This window comes from Neurospora tetrasperma (assembly GCF_000213175.1).
Source record: "Neurospora tetrasperma FGSC 2508 unplaced genomic scaffold NEUTE1scaffold_6, whole genome shotgun sequence".
Lineage (NCBI taxonomy): Eukaryota > Fungi > Ascomycota > Sordariomycetes > Sordariales > Sordariaceae > Neurospora > Neurospora tetrasperma.
The window spans coordinates 2,998,284-3,013,266 of record NW_009799104.1 but is presented as its reverse complement, the minus strand read 5'-3'; the positions used below and the strand labels follow the sequence as shown (position 1 = coordinate 3,013,266).

Here is a 14,983-nt window from a genome sequence, read left to right as displayed (position 1 = left end):
TTCAGCCCGTGGCTGCCTTGTCGCGTCGATATCTCAGAGGCTGAGTGGGGAGGCTATTTTCTAGGTAGTGGCTAGACGTGGTTATTAAGGAGTGCTACACAAGACTTGGGGAGAACTGACCGTGACCAATATCTAGCAGCACCTGCCACGCTATTGGTTGCGCCAAGAGCTACCTATACGGACCGAGGGCTGGTCAGCTAGTAGCAGCTCGACAAATCTCGGCACGTCTTCGGTTGCCAGTGGCCGCTTTGGGTGCGACATGATATCTTGACCGAGTGAAGTGCCTGACGGAAATAAGGGGGACGGTAGGGGCGTGATGCGTGGACAGTGGGGAAACGGCAAAGGAAAATTGCGGGGAAGTTGAAGTGATGTGATGGGGGACGGTTGAGGAGTGAAGTAGACGGCAAATTCCACATTTTGTCAGTGTCTAGGGGTGGGCGGACTTGAAGTTCCGGGACACGACCTCCTGGAGCGCAGTTGGTAAAGGAACAACGTCGTCGGCGTCAAAGTGGGTGGAGAGGGGGACGGATCATGAAGAGCGAGACGATCGTAAGGTGACAAGGCGCTGATCAATTGCGTGGCAGAACGAGAGGGAACCGATTGAGAAATCTATGTCGTGAAAGGTACAACATAGGAAATTGAAGAAAATGTCAAGTTGAGAATTCAGTTGCCGTATTGAATTTCCGTCGAGTTGACACGAGGAAGAACGACACCGAAGTTGAAGTGACGTTGGAAGTTGCGTTGGATCTGCTTGGCCGGTGCGCAAGCTCCATAGCCTATCAGCTGGGATCTAGTGACGTGAGTGATCTATCAAGCACTAACAGAAGCACCGCAGTTCTGACCCCAAGATCATCAAGTACGGTTAGCAGCAAGGCACCTCTTGCTAAGGATCTAACAGTAAAATGAGGTAGTTGAAGTGATATATCCATCCATTTCAATTACCATAGTACAAGCTGAAGCACAGACCCCTTTGCCCGCCTTTGACTTGACATCAACCTCAACTTGTCCCTCGGCCATCCATTTCGGATCCAAGATCCCGCTTGGACGCCATTTTCAGTCACCTCATCCGTAGTTTACCCGTACCTCAACCGCACAGTCAGAGCCAGATCCCAAGGTGCATTTTCGGTCCCAACACAAAGGCTCTCACCAAGAGACATGCAGTGCATCAAGCCTTGTTAGGTCTAGCCGCGCCAGTGGCTTGCATACGCCGATGTGTCGTTGCATTTGGTTGTAAGTATACTGTCTACAGCTGAGTGTAGACGTACGGCCTTGAGCTTGTCGGTGATTGGAAGGTGACTTGTAGCAGACTACCTACGTCGGAACCGAACCACTGTCCCACGACGTTATTGTCTTTACGGATGATATGGGATCAGTCAATGGCCCTGACCCAAAACCCATCACCATTTTCCAAGTGTGCCCAAGACAAGGGAATAGACAAAGGCAAGGTTGACGAGCTTCTACAGCACCGGGCGGTTCCGGGCACTGTATATCACAAACGATGGGGACAAGTGAACGTGGGGGTCTCGTCAACCCCGCTGTCCGGCTGCTGCTGGGATTGTCCACCACGGTAGCTTCTGCGCTCTTTGAGGAATGCCGATCGACTGGACTGGGGCCCAAAGAGACGCCTCTAGGAGGAGGGAAAAGTGTTTCATCTTCATCACGCCTGAAGTCGGTGATGCTGTGTGACCAATGACCAGACCATGCCATGCCATCGATGCATCGCAGTCCCGCAAAGGCAGCACACAGTATTGCAGGATGCTCTGAACACACGTCAAAACCTACTTCTGCTCTCTCAAGCTGCCAACAGAACACACTGGTCCTTCCCCGTCGGGCTTCACAGATCCGAGGCTGTGAGAGTGTCAGCATCGGAATGGTTTCAAATTAATTTTAGCCTAGACCACGATATTCCAGTCACGCGACCTGTTCCTAGGTGAAAGGTGGCCGAATTATGTTTACACCAAGTATAGTAATGCGTGCGTGGTTTGCTAGCAGTAACGACGGTGCACAGTATATGTACGGTACCTACAAGGAGGCATTCGCTGTGGATATTTATCGTCGACGACCTTGGCACAGTGCTCACCGTCCATTTTCAACGACGGAGGTACAAGTACATTTTGCCAATTGAACCTAACGAAGTTTGTTGGCTCTTTCTCCGCACTTTCTTTTATTTTTTTTAATTCTTGACATTTTGGTGGTTTCTGCACTCCGCAATTCGTTTGTCCGGGGGCCCGCCCCAGATGTGCCGTAGTGGGGTACGTATCCCGCTTAGGCAAGGTACTGCGGTTGCGAGCAAAAGTAAAACCCCCTTGTCAGGTATCTTGCACGGACCACCATAGCCAAAGCTTCGTGAGCACCGTGTGTTCGACGACCTGATCCACGGGTTAAACTTACCCATCTCACCATAGTAGAACGCTCATTCACAAGGTGACACGATACAGAGAATTCGACACTTTGCCTCCCAGCGCATCGATGTGTCCAGGTCAGCTGGTCGGCTTCCGTTGTGACTTATTTATGAAGACATTGGATTCCCATTTCCACCGTGTTGGACGCGGTCACATTCCCGCCCACGTCGCCGTGCTACGACTCGGTAATCATCAGCCGGAGCGTGTTAGCGTTTGCTGTACACAAGACCCGAACTACCTATCAGCGCACTATCTAAGATACCTAGGTACTCCAGAAAACCCCCACTGCCTCGCCAGGAAGTCGCCGAGGAGTCCCGCGGCGGCAACCGTCCACTCCCCAATCCGTAGAGGTACCTGTACATCAGGTACCTACCAAAAATTGGACTGTAATGGTAGACCCAAGCTGCCGGAACCTCCACTCGGGAGTTTCAAGGCCAGGGGCAGAGATGCCATCCATGGTCCAGTCGTGGGAGGAAGGAAGGCGCGAGGGCAGTGTGAGCTCGCTCGCTGATATCGACAAATGGGATCGACCCGAATGTCAATCTGCCACTCGTTCGCTCAGCAACAACCCGGGCGGCTCTTTCTCTGGCGGGTGTAAAGAAGGAAGGTACTCAGCAGAGGGCACCTGCCGCGCGCGGTCTTCCAATCGACAACTGAAGTGGAAGCGACAAAAATTCGATTGTTTTTTTTTTTTTTTTTTTTCTCCTTTTGCTCGCCGTCAGGCAGACCGAGCAACTTGGAGCAAGACGACTCAAAAGTCGAATCTGTCTGTGACTCCATGTCCCTGGACTCTATCCGGCCGGTCTTCCATGTCTTACGTTGTCCGTCCACATCCGACACAGTTCTTTGAAGAAGACGTGCTGGCGGTCATCCTCCATTCGACATGCTTTCGCGTGCCAATCACGACTAATGTTTAATCCCCAAGTCTTCGACCTCCAGCTCAAGACCATGGCAGCTTGCCAAGGTAAGCCGGGCTCATCAACCGGGCCTCGTTCAAGTACCAGTCTTCCATTTCTTTGCACATTGCTAATTTCGCACAACTTCCATAGCAATCAACCTCGCCATGCAGTCTCTAAGTGGGAACACGCAGACAAGCAGACAAAGCAGCAGCAAGCCAGCTCTTCCAGGTCACTCGTGAATGCTGCCGTTTCCTCCCCTGTTGGCCTGTTCAACGCAGGCCGCGACACGCGCATTCTGAGTGGCCAGAAAAAGACATGCCAAAAGGTCACCTGCCCCTCCACTGCCTTCCACGCCAACCATTGACAACGCGAGTACGCCCACCAAAACGTCCTTGACCAACCCGAACTGGACTCTCGCTGCCGCTCCACGCGCAATAATTTCTCAGAGAAAGAGACGTTCGGGCGATATTCCCAGTCGAGGCCACACTAGTGAGAGAGTGCGCCATCACAAATTAACCTTTCATTCTAGATAGGAACAGGTTAAGCCTCACAACGTCTGGCTCGCCAGCGTAGGCGTAACCCTCCTAGCGTGCTCTCATTGGCTAGGCCAACATCTCTTCGCATATCGAAACCTTATGGAAGCTCTCGGGAGCACAGCACGCAGTAGCCGGAAGGCTGGCAATGACGTGACCACCGTTGCAAAACGCTTGGGGCACGAAGTCTAGGGAGACACGATACACGAGGTCGGGCAGCCCACCAAATGTATGAAACCGTCAAAACGACTACCTATATCAACCTTCAGAACATCACCTGACAAGTACCTGTAGGGTCTGTACCTCTTCTTGTCCCATTAATTGCCACGCAAACACCCTGCCAATGGCTACTTTGTGGCGCTAGCCCGCCCTAACGCCCGTCATGTTCGATTACTGACAAACCACATCCTTATGAAGCAGGCCGTTGTTGGCAGGCCGTGATTTGTGTCACCAAACATTTCTCTATACCCGATCAAGCCTCCCGGCCCGGATGACTGACCGCCAGTTGCGGAACGGGGCATGAGAAGAGAAAGACGGTATGGCCCGCTGAGCGCTGATGTCAAGTGCATCTTGTGAAGGTATCGCACAGAAGAGCGTCGACTGAGCCTCTCGTGGCCCAGTCTTCACCTTCATCTACCTTGGCCCATTGCCTTGGAGCCAAAGTCCTGGCCGAACAGTCCTTTGGTGAAGCTATGGCCTTGCCATTGTCAAGTCATCTCTTACCTAAGCCAAGATGGTAGTTGTGCTGTACAAATCCGCATGCTCACTCGACGGGCGGACACTTAGTCGAGACTCGGCCAAAAGATGCTTATAAGGTTATAGAAAAAGTTGAGCGCCGCTCTTTGCGCGCTCCCGCGTATAGTAGGTACCCGTATGCACGGCAACTAACGTCCTCTCACAATACCCTTTGTCATGATTCCACATCTTTTCAAGATGAAGCAGCCTTCCTGACCTCACTAAACAACATGTTCAAGTGGACAAATTCAATATGAACCTGGTGGTTGAGGTGTACGTGTTTTGACGTGCACCTGCTTTGAAACTCGGCTAACATCTGTAGCCTCAGATGATTACTAGGTGTGTATCAGCCGAGGGCATTAACTTGAACAACTAGGCAATTCCACACCAGATAATGTTCGGCCTAGACACCCAATTAGGCCTGCTGGGATGTCTACCGGGCCTGATGATGGCATAAGCAAAGGAATATCTTCCACACAAGACGTCACCAGCATCTCTCGACCCGTTTGGGAGGTCTGACGAAGCTCCTGTCCAAGAATATCGCGCTGATTCACGACATCGACGGGTAAGCAGTTACATGCACTACAAGTACAGTACCCCTCCTGGTCTAGTGTGAGATTTCTTGGCTAGCCTCCTTACCCATCATGGGGCAACAATGGGGTAACTCGGGGTAACCCTTGTCGACGAAGCTGGCCTGTCAGGCTAACCCCCACACTATCACCGTCCACCACAGACGGGATCCTGGGAATTGCACCCCTGTCGTATATGGGTCGTGCCTCTTCTCAAAATCCGCAAGACGGGGCCGAAAACAACGTCGCTCAAAAGTTTGGAGATCAAAGAGAGAACAAAAGTGGCCGCACTGTATACTTTGGCCGTTCTTCTTCCCTTTTGCACGAATCAGAAGGTCCCATTCCTCACCACTCCACGACCTCTGGCCCTCAGCTTGCTTGCCCGTCTCCATGTCCGTCGTTCGGCGTGGGCGGCGATGGGTCTTTGGCTCCAGTTTTGAGCAGGCGTCCACTGGAGTAGCGTCACCAGCGTAAATCATCCCAAGCGGACAAGATCAAGAACGACAAGAACTGAAACGACATTGGCATAGAATAATGGGTACTTTTTCCGTCACCGCCTTTGGTACTTGCCCACGGTTATCACTAACCGTCATCATCCCCGCTGTTTCCTTCCTCTAGTGTAGACGGTAGTCAGCCTATACACCTTTCTTCTCCCTTGCTTGGGACTTTTCTCTTTCCATCCTGGTTCCATCTTCCCATTCCTCTTAGTACAAATATCAACCACTCCGCTCTCCCATAATTCAAACGAGCTGACTTTCATTGCCCTCCACCCTTCTGTCTTTGTCCACCTCGCACTACTTAGGTCGTACATCCTAGAAAGCCCCCGATATTTCCATCATCTCCATATTCCAAGTCTCAATCAACATGGCTCCCCACAACGACTCATCACCGGCCGAAAACTTCACCAACGGCTTCAACAGAATGACTCTCCAATCCTCGGGGTCATCTAGTCTCACAGTTGAGGACCTGACAGCTGAGCTGGGCAGCTCATACGACAGCAGCACCCTGGACGCACCCGTTTCTCACGTCAAGCGACCCCTTGTCCCCGGCGTCTATGTCCCGACGATGTGCTTTTTTGACAAGGAAACAGAAGACGTTGACACCGTTACCATTGCCCATCATGCCGTTCGTTTAGCTCGCGCCGGAATTACAGGCCTAGCCACTCAGGGTTCCAACGGAGAAGCCGTCCACCTCACCCACTCCGAACGACAAGTCGTCACGGCAACCACCAGAAAAGCACTTAACGAAGCCGGTTTCTCTCAAATGCCTATTATTGTCGGCTGTGGCGCCCAAAGCACCAGAGAGGCAGTCCTACTCTGCCGTCAAGCATGGCAAGCTGGAGGAGATTACGCACTTGTCCTCCCACCATCCTACTACGCGCCTCTGTTCGCTCCTTCGTCCCAGACCATCCTCGAGTTCTTCAACGCAGTTGCCGATGCTTCGCCCATCCCGATCATTATCTACAACTATCCAGGGGCCGTCAACGGCATGGACATGTCGTCGGATATTATCGTGCAGCTTGCTCAGCACCCAAATATCGTTGGTGTGAAGCTGACTTGCGGCAACACCGGCAAGCTGAACCGTGTAGTCGCGGGTACTCGCAAGTTGTCAAAGGAATACGATCCTAAGAATCCCGACTTCTTGGTCCTCGCTGGCTCTGCCGACTTTTCTATCCAGGCCCTGGCCGCAGGTGGACATGGAATCCTCGCAGGTCTTGCCAATATTGCTCCCAAAGCATGCACCAAGACCATCGAGCTTTGGAATCAAGGAAAGCACACCGAGGCCCAGGAGATGCAGGAAGTCGTTTCGCAAGGCGATTGGACTGCCATCCAGGGCGGCGTTGTTGGAGTCAAGGCTGGTTTAGAAAAGTGGGCAGGCTACGGTGGCTACTGCAGAAGCCCTCTCCCAAGGCCGACTCCCGAACAGTCCAAGAACTGGAAAAACGGGTTCAAAGACTTGATCATGCTTGAGAAGTCTCTCTAAGCTTTGTGGTTCACATGATCGAACATTCCCGGCCGTTCATGCGAAAATCATGGCAAACAAATCTCTCCTATGTCCCGGTCATCATCAAGCATGGGTGGCGACAGCATGGCTGAACCAATCAGACGTTATTTCAGTCCGATCTTCCAGCAAGCAAGCGAGGCTTGTTATTCAGTACCAGCCTTGTCTTTATTTCCGTTCATGAATTTCATATCTCTAGGCGTTGTTGAGGGGGGTATATAGGCCACTGCGGGTAGCAGAAAGATGGGAAAGCTCAAGATAGAGAATCCCTCGGCGTTGGGTCAGGGGCACAGGTTATGGGTTAATCGGGTCAATGGGCAAATTTGCAGAACGGTTGTCAGAAACCGCACTGCTACATGAGGAATACCTCTTTTCAGTCACTCTTGCCTTTCATTCCACGATATGTTACGGTGACACTTCACATGGTCGCAGATATCCCAAGGGTTCATTTCTCTCCATTTTATCCATCCTTGTGTTTTAGTCAAAAGCATTGCTTTGTTTATCAATAAGTCGTTGCATAAGAGTCTACGATCGTTCACACCAATTAGCCCATGTCCACTGATACGATAGTTGAGCTATTAGAACTTCGTTCACTAACTGCATTGGAGCAAGAAACGCCTAGAACCTGCAAAAGACAAAGTTGTGCACAAGTCTTCGATTACACAATCTGGGATTTCCGTTTCTTTTCTTCCGGCCACGAATGTCTTGTGGGCGTGGCCATTTATCTAGCCGAGACGGGTCCAGGTGGTGGACTGGCCTCCTTTGTGCTACGAGGCACAAGAAGTTGCAATGCCAAGTGGGCAAAGGCTAGCTTGTGGTTCAATACGGAAGCAAACATGGGCTCATATTGCAAACCCAATCTTTCTGGCACGTGAATAGCGCAGGGACATGGACACCAGATTGGGTCATGGTACCAATATTGCCCTTGTTGCACTGGGATAACCTGGTCGGTCATCCCAAATCTTTGACTTCGCTAAGCGCAAGTGAAGGCAAGGTACGAACTGGCACATGTGAGGAACCGAAGATGAAGTATTGCTATCGACATAAAATCTAAAGGATGGCATCAGTTCGGAGTACATCGAACCTCACTGAATACACTCCTGTTCCCGCCTAGCACGACGAACTACCAAGACTTCATATCGCCACTTACGCAACCTCAGCTAAGGATTTTCATTTCACCTAGCAAAGAACCTTTGCTTGCGCATAACCTGGCCCAACATTTGGAGCCCAATCTAGCAGCATGCATGAGCAAGACTCAGGAGTCATATGAGTCAACAGTCGTAAGTTGACCACGGGAATAAGCCATGATGGTTATGATAAGCAAACTTCGCTTAATGAGGGCGGCGATCTACCCGTACCGTCAAATCTAGTGGTTAACCTACGACATAAGACGCTCTATGCTGCAAATAGTTCTGGTATCACAAGAGGGGGCATGTTATTACACTGAGCAAGCCACGGGTAGGACATCTCTAGAGAGCCCGAGCAACTGCCTTTTGCGATATCGGCTTCCAACGTAGATCGTCATCGGGTTCAGTCTTTCCTGATTCCCTAACTTGTGTGAAGTGGACTGGGGGCGAGGGAACTGGAGGGGGGAGTGGCATAAAGCTATGTCAAAGGTTCAAAACAAGTAAACAACCCACACATCTGTTGTTACACCACCTCTAAACAGCATCGAAACAAGTCTTTTGCTGTAAGTCTTTGTACAACCAATCAGGGGCTTGTTGCCCCATCAGCCAAGCAGAAGACTCCAAATATTCACACCTACATAAACTAGTGTCTCACCGGCATGTCGGTACCTTCCGACGGCCGGGTAGTGCGGTATTCTTTCTAGCATCCGGCGGGAAAGAGAATAAAAATGTGAAGTATGACAAGGAAAGATACGCTAGTGGAAGGCAACAAGAACGGAGGTAGGGGAAGTACATTGAAGATATATGAGTCTTCTCAAGAGCCTCATCAGGCCTTAACGCCTTGTTTCATTACCCTCCCCCAACTTTTGTCCCCGTTCCTTTTGCTTATTCTTTCCTGCTTACGGGCGGGACCTTGCACGAAGGAACTCCGGGGAAGAGGTGGGTAAGGCCACCACGGGATGACGCCCCCCACGCCCAGGGGCAGGTATGCAAGAACCGCATCCAAGAAATCATAAAGGGGGACCGAAAAGCAAGTAAGGCGTTTGCGAAGTGGTGGGTACCTCTATGGAGGAAAAGGGTGGGTAAGAAAAGGGTTAAGCTTGAACCCGTTGCTATGGGCATCACCGCCATAAACACACATCAACCCCCACCAACTGCAACCAGCGCGGGAGCAGCACAGTGAATGTACCAGACTGTGAGAATGCGGGATTCCTACCCTTCTTTTTCGGCGAAGGGCGGAGAAGCACGACGCAAGATGGGACAAGGCAGATATTCCCCTTGCAGCCCGCGCGAGCCTCTTTGGCCAACGGCTAGTTGCTGTCAGTAGCATGGTGACGAGAGTTTTATCTACCAATCATCCTTCCGTCTATCCATCCATCCACAAATCCATTTCAGAGGTTGGTACATGCACTTGCACAAACACCAATCCATCTTCTTTCTATTTGGGGTTTCATAAGAGAAGAAGAACCCCTCACCACCATCAGCAGATCACTGGCGGCACCATCGCTTTGAAATTCATGCTTACCTACGTGTGGCGCCAGGGTTGTATGAATGAGACACACATACGGGAAGGCGCATAACACCCTTTACCTCCTTGTCGCCAGTCGGTGTGGAATCCCCGTGGTGGCAGCCGTTGGAATGCGCTGTTCACAACATCACCCACACAGCCGAGACCACAGACCATGTTCTTCACTCTCCACCTTCTACCCTCTCGTCTCGTTGTCGACTGCAAGCGCCCGATGAGACATTCTAGCCGAGTCTGCCGAGTTGTCCATCTTTGCGCGACACAGCATACGAAGAGTAACTGGCCATCCTGCTTATTCTCGTCTTCTTCTCCTTTCTCGACAGCCCATGGTCTCCAATCTGGCCGCTTCATCTTTTCTCCCCCCTTCCTGTCTTTACAGATGAAGAGAACTTATACGAGTTGCGGCTGCGAGTTACAGAATATGTGTGCTCCTGCAAGCCTCTTCACCGCTAACCATGCGTCAGAGCTGGATGTGGTTGTGTGTTTATGTCGGACATTTTCTTCTCATCTCATTGGCGCGTTGTCTGTCGTGTGTTCATACTCCCACTCTTGTCTTTTGGCTGTCTTTATTCAAGAAGGAAGAGATCACAAAAAGTTTTGGTCATATCGTTACAGCGCTTGCACGCGCGCGCCCGGAAAAGAGGCTGGGCTGGGCTGGGCTGGGTTTGGTTAGAGTCGTTCGTTTTTTATTTTCGTCGTCATCAGTTCAATAGGGAACCAAGTACCTGAGCAAGCAACTGTGCTATTCACTGGTACCCAAGGAGCCACTGCGCTTCTGGAACCCTCGTTTATCTTTCCGTGCTCCTTCGGTTCTTCCATCTCGTCCTGTTTGTACCTGCTGGACTCTGCTGTGGTGGCTATTGTTCTCAGACCCATGACTCTTAAAGGGCCATGGGAAGCCAATTCGTCATCCATTAATATGCAAGAGGGGTGCCCGTTGATACTCGCTTAAAAACTAGCTGCGCTGTCTTGATTCCATTTTTTCGCGACTTCATTTCCTTCGAGCGAGTATTTGAGGAGCGAGGAAAAGAACTTCTAGGGTTGTTTTTTTCTCGAAGGCAGAGGTGAACTACAAACAAATTCAATAACCAAGCAATACCCTTCGGCCGATACCAGACACTTGTCTGTCACTTCTCAACTGATACCAACACGCGAGCAATTAGAACACATTGCCCAACCATCCCTTTCCACACATCCCGGTACCACGCCGGGAACCCTTTCCCAATGGAGGTTACCGCAAGGAGAACAAGGAGGATGATGGGGAAGAAGAGGAACTTGGATCTTACACCATCGACTTTTGGACTCATACCAATGGTCACATCTACCCTCCTGCCACTCCTCCTATTAATCAACAGCTTTGCCTCGCTAGCCGCCGCTCAAACAACACCGATTCCGGTCATCGGCGTCAAGACGGGTGTCGATTCCAGCACGGGACAGAGACCAATCAGGAGGAACATCAATGATCTCTACGCTAGGGGAGGGCCGCAATGGTAGGAAGAAGTGACTGTCTCGTGGGGGTCATAGTATCTACATTGACTGTTCCCCCAATATTGGCTGATGGCTGACTGACTAACTACATTTGATTAGGGACCTCTACATTTTGGCACTGTCGGAGATGCAAGCGATGAACGAGTCGGAGGAGCTGTCGTATTTCAGTCTGGCAGGTAAGTGTGAATACGTACACTGGAGCGGACAGCTCACCTGCAGTACAGTGGGAGGGATCATCATGAAGCTGACTTGCATTTTGAAAAGGTATTCATGGGTTGCCGCACGAAGTATGGAATGGAGTTGAGCAGGTTGAGGGTGCACCTGATACAGGGTATTGTCCTCATGGAGTGAGTGTTGTCTCGGACTCGATTATCTCTTGAACACCCATGACTGTCATGTATACTGACTGGTAGCAAAAACACGCAGGAAACCATCTTTGCTCCATGGCATCGGCCATATGTTGCTCTCTTCGAGGTATGCAAGTACCAATCGTAGTCTTCACTAACCCCATGTCTCTGACTGTGATCACCTCAACCCTCATACCATATCTCGCTCTCCAGCCCACCACTTCGTCCCACCCCCTACTCCCATCAGAGAGCGCCGCAATTCACGCGCCATATTCCACACTACACACTCCCCGTATCAACCACCAAACTAACCAATCCACCCCCCAAAACAGCAAACCCTAGTCTCCCACGCCCTCGCCATCGCCTCGCGCTACCCTCCCTCCCTTTTACCCGCCTACACGGACGCCGCCCGCACGCTCCGCCTGCCCTTCTGGGACTGGGCTTCGGACCCTTCGCTCCCTTACGCAGTGATGAACGATAGTATCAAAGTCGGCAACACGCCCAACTCTTCCTTGGCTTCCTTATCCCCACCCAACACCAACGGCACCGGCGGCGGGAGCGGTGCGCCTTCGGGAGCGGTGGGTGTGCAAGTTAGGAACCCGCTTTATAGTTATCGGTTTCAGGAAGGGAGTGTGATGTACCAATTCGACAATACCTTGGGACTGTATCCCCAGACCTTGCGGTGCAAGTTTGAGGATTTTGCGGAGGATAACAAGACGGTGATTAAGAGGTGGAGCGAACCGTGGGTGGCGGAGGAGGGGATGAAGGAGGTGGGGGGACAACTGAGGGATAGTGTGGTGAGTTTCCTTTCTTCTCTATTGGTTTTGTTGTATATGTACCCTTATGGGGGTTGGTTCGATTGAGCGGAGGAGACGGTTGCCGATGACTTGAGATGATTCTGGTTCCCAAGGAAGTGTCAAGCCAGGAACTGGCAGCTTCGGAAATAATGGTTCATGGATCACGGCTCTGACGGAGCAGAGCGTAGGACATGAGCACCCTACTGTTGCGGATAGAGATCCAACTGATGGACCCCAGGTTAAATGATCATTCTGCTAATCAATAAACCTTTATAGTACGATCTATTTGTCCGACCCGACCCCAGAGGATGGGGAGCTGGGGGATTTGAGGATCCTCACAATACAGTGCACAACAATGCGGGCTGTGGAAATGGCACCATGGCCAACATTGCTTGGTCGGCTTTCGATCCTCTGTTGTAAGTATCTCCCTCAGTAACAGTGTATGCCTACCTCCGGTCCACTAACCAGTCTTCAAACCCCCAGTATGCTTCATCACGCCAACACGGACCGTCTCATCGCCCTTTGGCAAGCAATCTACTACCAAAACGCAACCTTCAATTACTCATTCCCCTCCGGCGGCCAGCTTGGTACCAAAAGAGGGACCATACTCACGGCCGACTCCCCCCTCAAGCCCTTCCACGCCGAGTTCCCTGCCACAATCGGCAGCGGCAACGCCACACCACCCTCGGACGCGGGAGGTTTCTTCCACACTAGTAACTCGGTGGCGGGCCTACGGACGTTCGGGTACACTTACCCTGAGCTGAACACGGATTGGCAAACGCCCGACAAGGATAAACTAGCGGCTCAAGTGAGGCAAGCGGTTAACAAGTTGTATGGATCTAGCGACGACGGCAGTGCGGACGATCAAGGACAAGCGGGCGTTTCAGAACGGAATGTTGACTCAGACACGCTAGATGAGGAGGAAGATGACACCGAGAACGACGGCGGAAAGAAAACCGTGGAGAACAACAAGATTACATTCCGTCGCTCTCGGTCCCGATCACGGTCACGGTCTCTTTCTGCCTCCTCCAACTACAAGAAGAACGAAGAAGAGGCAGAAGGCACCACAACCACAAGCAGAGACGACGGCAAACAAACGGAAGAAAACAACAAAATCACGTTCCGCAGTTCTCGGTCCCTTAGCAATTCCAACTCCAGTCCCAAAAAGAACATGAAACAAAAGCGACAAACCTACGGCAGCCAATCTCCTACTAAAAACTACTACTACACCGCCGAGCTCTCTGTCGACCGCTCCGAAGTGCCTCTACCCTGCACCATCTCCCTGATTGTCAACGGGGTGGTCATGGGCCGCATGGCACTTTTGGGCATGCCGATGGAGGGAATCGCGAAGGCTAGCATGCCGTTGGCGAGGCCGCTTAAGAATGTTGTGAAGATTGGAGAACAGCAGCAAGGGTCTCAAAGTCAAAAGAGGGGGGTGGACGAGGATGAGAAGATGGTTGGTGGTAAGAGGAAGGGGAGGTGGCCTTCAACGTCTAGGCATTCAAATATCGAGAAGGTGAAGCCGAAGAGGGGGTTGGGACACGTGGATATGACTCCTAAGAAGATCATTCCGTTCTTGAAGGGAAATATGACTGTTGAGATTCGATCGGTAAGTTTAACTCTTTCTTTTTTCTTTTGGCCTGGATACCTTCTATCTTTCTCTCCTTGAGAACTTTTGAATTTTCCTTCCAAATACTCCTTCCTCTTCACTCCACTCATCACATTTCCTTGCCCTTCTCTTCGACATCCCCTCTATAACCCCTTCCCTCTCCCCCAGTCATCACTTTATCCAACTCCCATCTTCAACTTCTCAGCACCACTCCTTCCTCCCTCCATCAACATCCAGTCCCAACTCCCATTCCAGTCCAACAAACATTACATCAGAAAACTAACCCCACCCCTCAAAAATAGAACGACCAAACCCTAACCGACCCATCCACCGTCCCCTCTCTCCACCTCGAGATCCAAGACTGGGAATACTTCCCCCGCAAAAACGCGAGCGAGTTCCCCATCTTCCAGAACCCCCGAAAATGGCCGATGGGGATTCGGGGACCGGGAGGACATGGAGGGTACGGCGGAAGGGGACACTAAGTACATACAGCAGCTCGAGCAGTTCCAGGTTGTTTCGTTGGGAAGGTAGCGCGAGCTCTGGGATGGAGGATGGAATAGGAGCATAAGGGGATGCAAAACAAGGGAAGGCAAGGGAAGGGAAGGGAGGGGAAGGGAAGGAAAAACAGAGATGCGGACAAGGAGGAGATTTGTTCTGCTCGCTGAGGTGACTGGCTGCGAAGACAGTTTTGATCTTTAACATGAACTCGCTTTGATCAACATTCATGATTTTTCGTGTCTTCGATGGAAATATTTGATGAAGTCGTCTTCTATGCTTTTTGGTTTCATGAATCATTTGGCGTTACTTTGGGTTAGAACAGTCTCTCTCTTTCCTGACATCAGTCTCTTGACACCGCGCCTTCCACTTGTCCTTTATCTCAGCTAAGGGTCAGTTAGGTAGGTAGGTACCTAGGTAGGTAGGTATGTGGCATCCATACCTAATATCGCATCG

General features: G+C 51.3%; 3 protein-coding genes across 3 annotated transcripts; all 3 read left to right on the top strand.

Moving 5' to 3' along the window:
* Positions 1–2,848: 2,848 nt before the first annotated feature.
* Positions 2,849–3,665, top strand: NEUTE1DRAFT_140979 (uncharacterized protein; the record flags this gene model as incomplete). The annotated part of the gene is made up of 3 exons (XM_009856319.1): positions 2,849–2,996; positions 3,328–3,366; positions 3,472–3,665. The coding sequence occupies 3 exons, from the start codon at positions 2,849–2,851 to the stop codon at positions 3,663–3,665; spliced, it is 381 nt and encodes a 126-aa protein (XP_009854621.1).
* A 2,337-nt stretch (positions 3,666–6,002) lies between these two features.
* On the top strand, positions 6,003–7,121 carry NEUTE1DRAFT_148948 (uncharacterized protein; the record flags this gene model as incomplete). Its single annotated transcript, XM_009856318.1, has 1 exon — positions 6,003–7,121. One exon carries the CDS (start codon positions 6,003–6,005, stop codon positions 7,119–7,121), a length of 1,119 nt encoding a protein of 372 aa, XP_009854620.1.
* A 3,981-nt stretch (positions 7,122–11,102) lies between these two features.
* NEUTE1DRAFT_124887 (uncharacterized protein) lies at positions 11,103–14,551 on the top strand (the record flags this gene model as incomplete). The annotated part of the gene is made up of 9 exons (XM_009856317.1): positions 11,103–11,281; positions 11,379–11,455; positions 11,544–11,626; positions 11,706–11,753; positions 11,959–12,204; positions 12,301–12,423; positions 12,700–12,839; positions 12,907–14,032; positions 14,335–14,551. The coding sequence occupies 9 exons, from the start codon at positions 11,103–11,105 to the stop codon at positions 14,512–14,514; spliced, it is 2,202 nt and encodes a 733-aa protein (XP_009854619.1).
* Between the last annotated feature and the right edge of the window lie 432 nt (positions 14,552–14,983).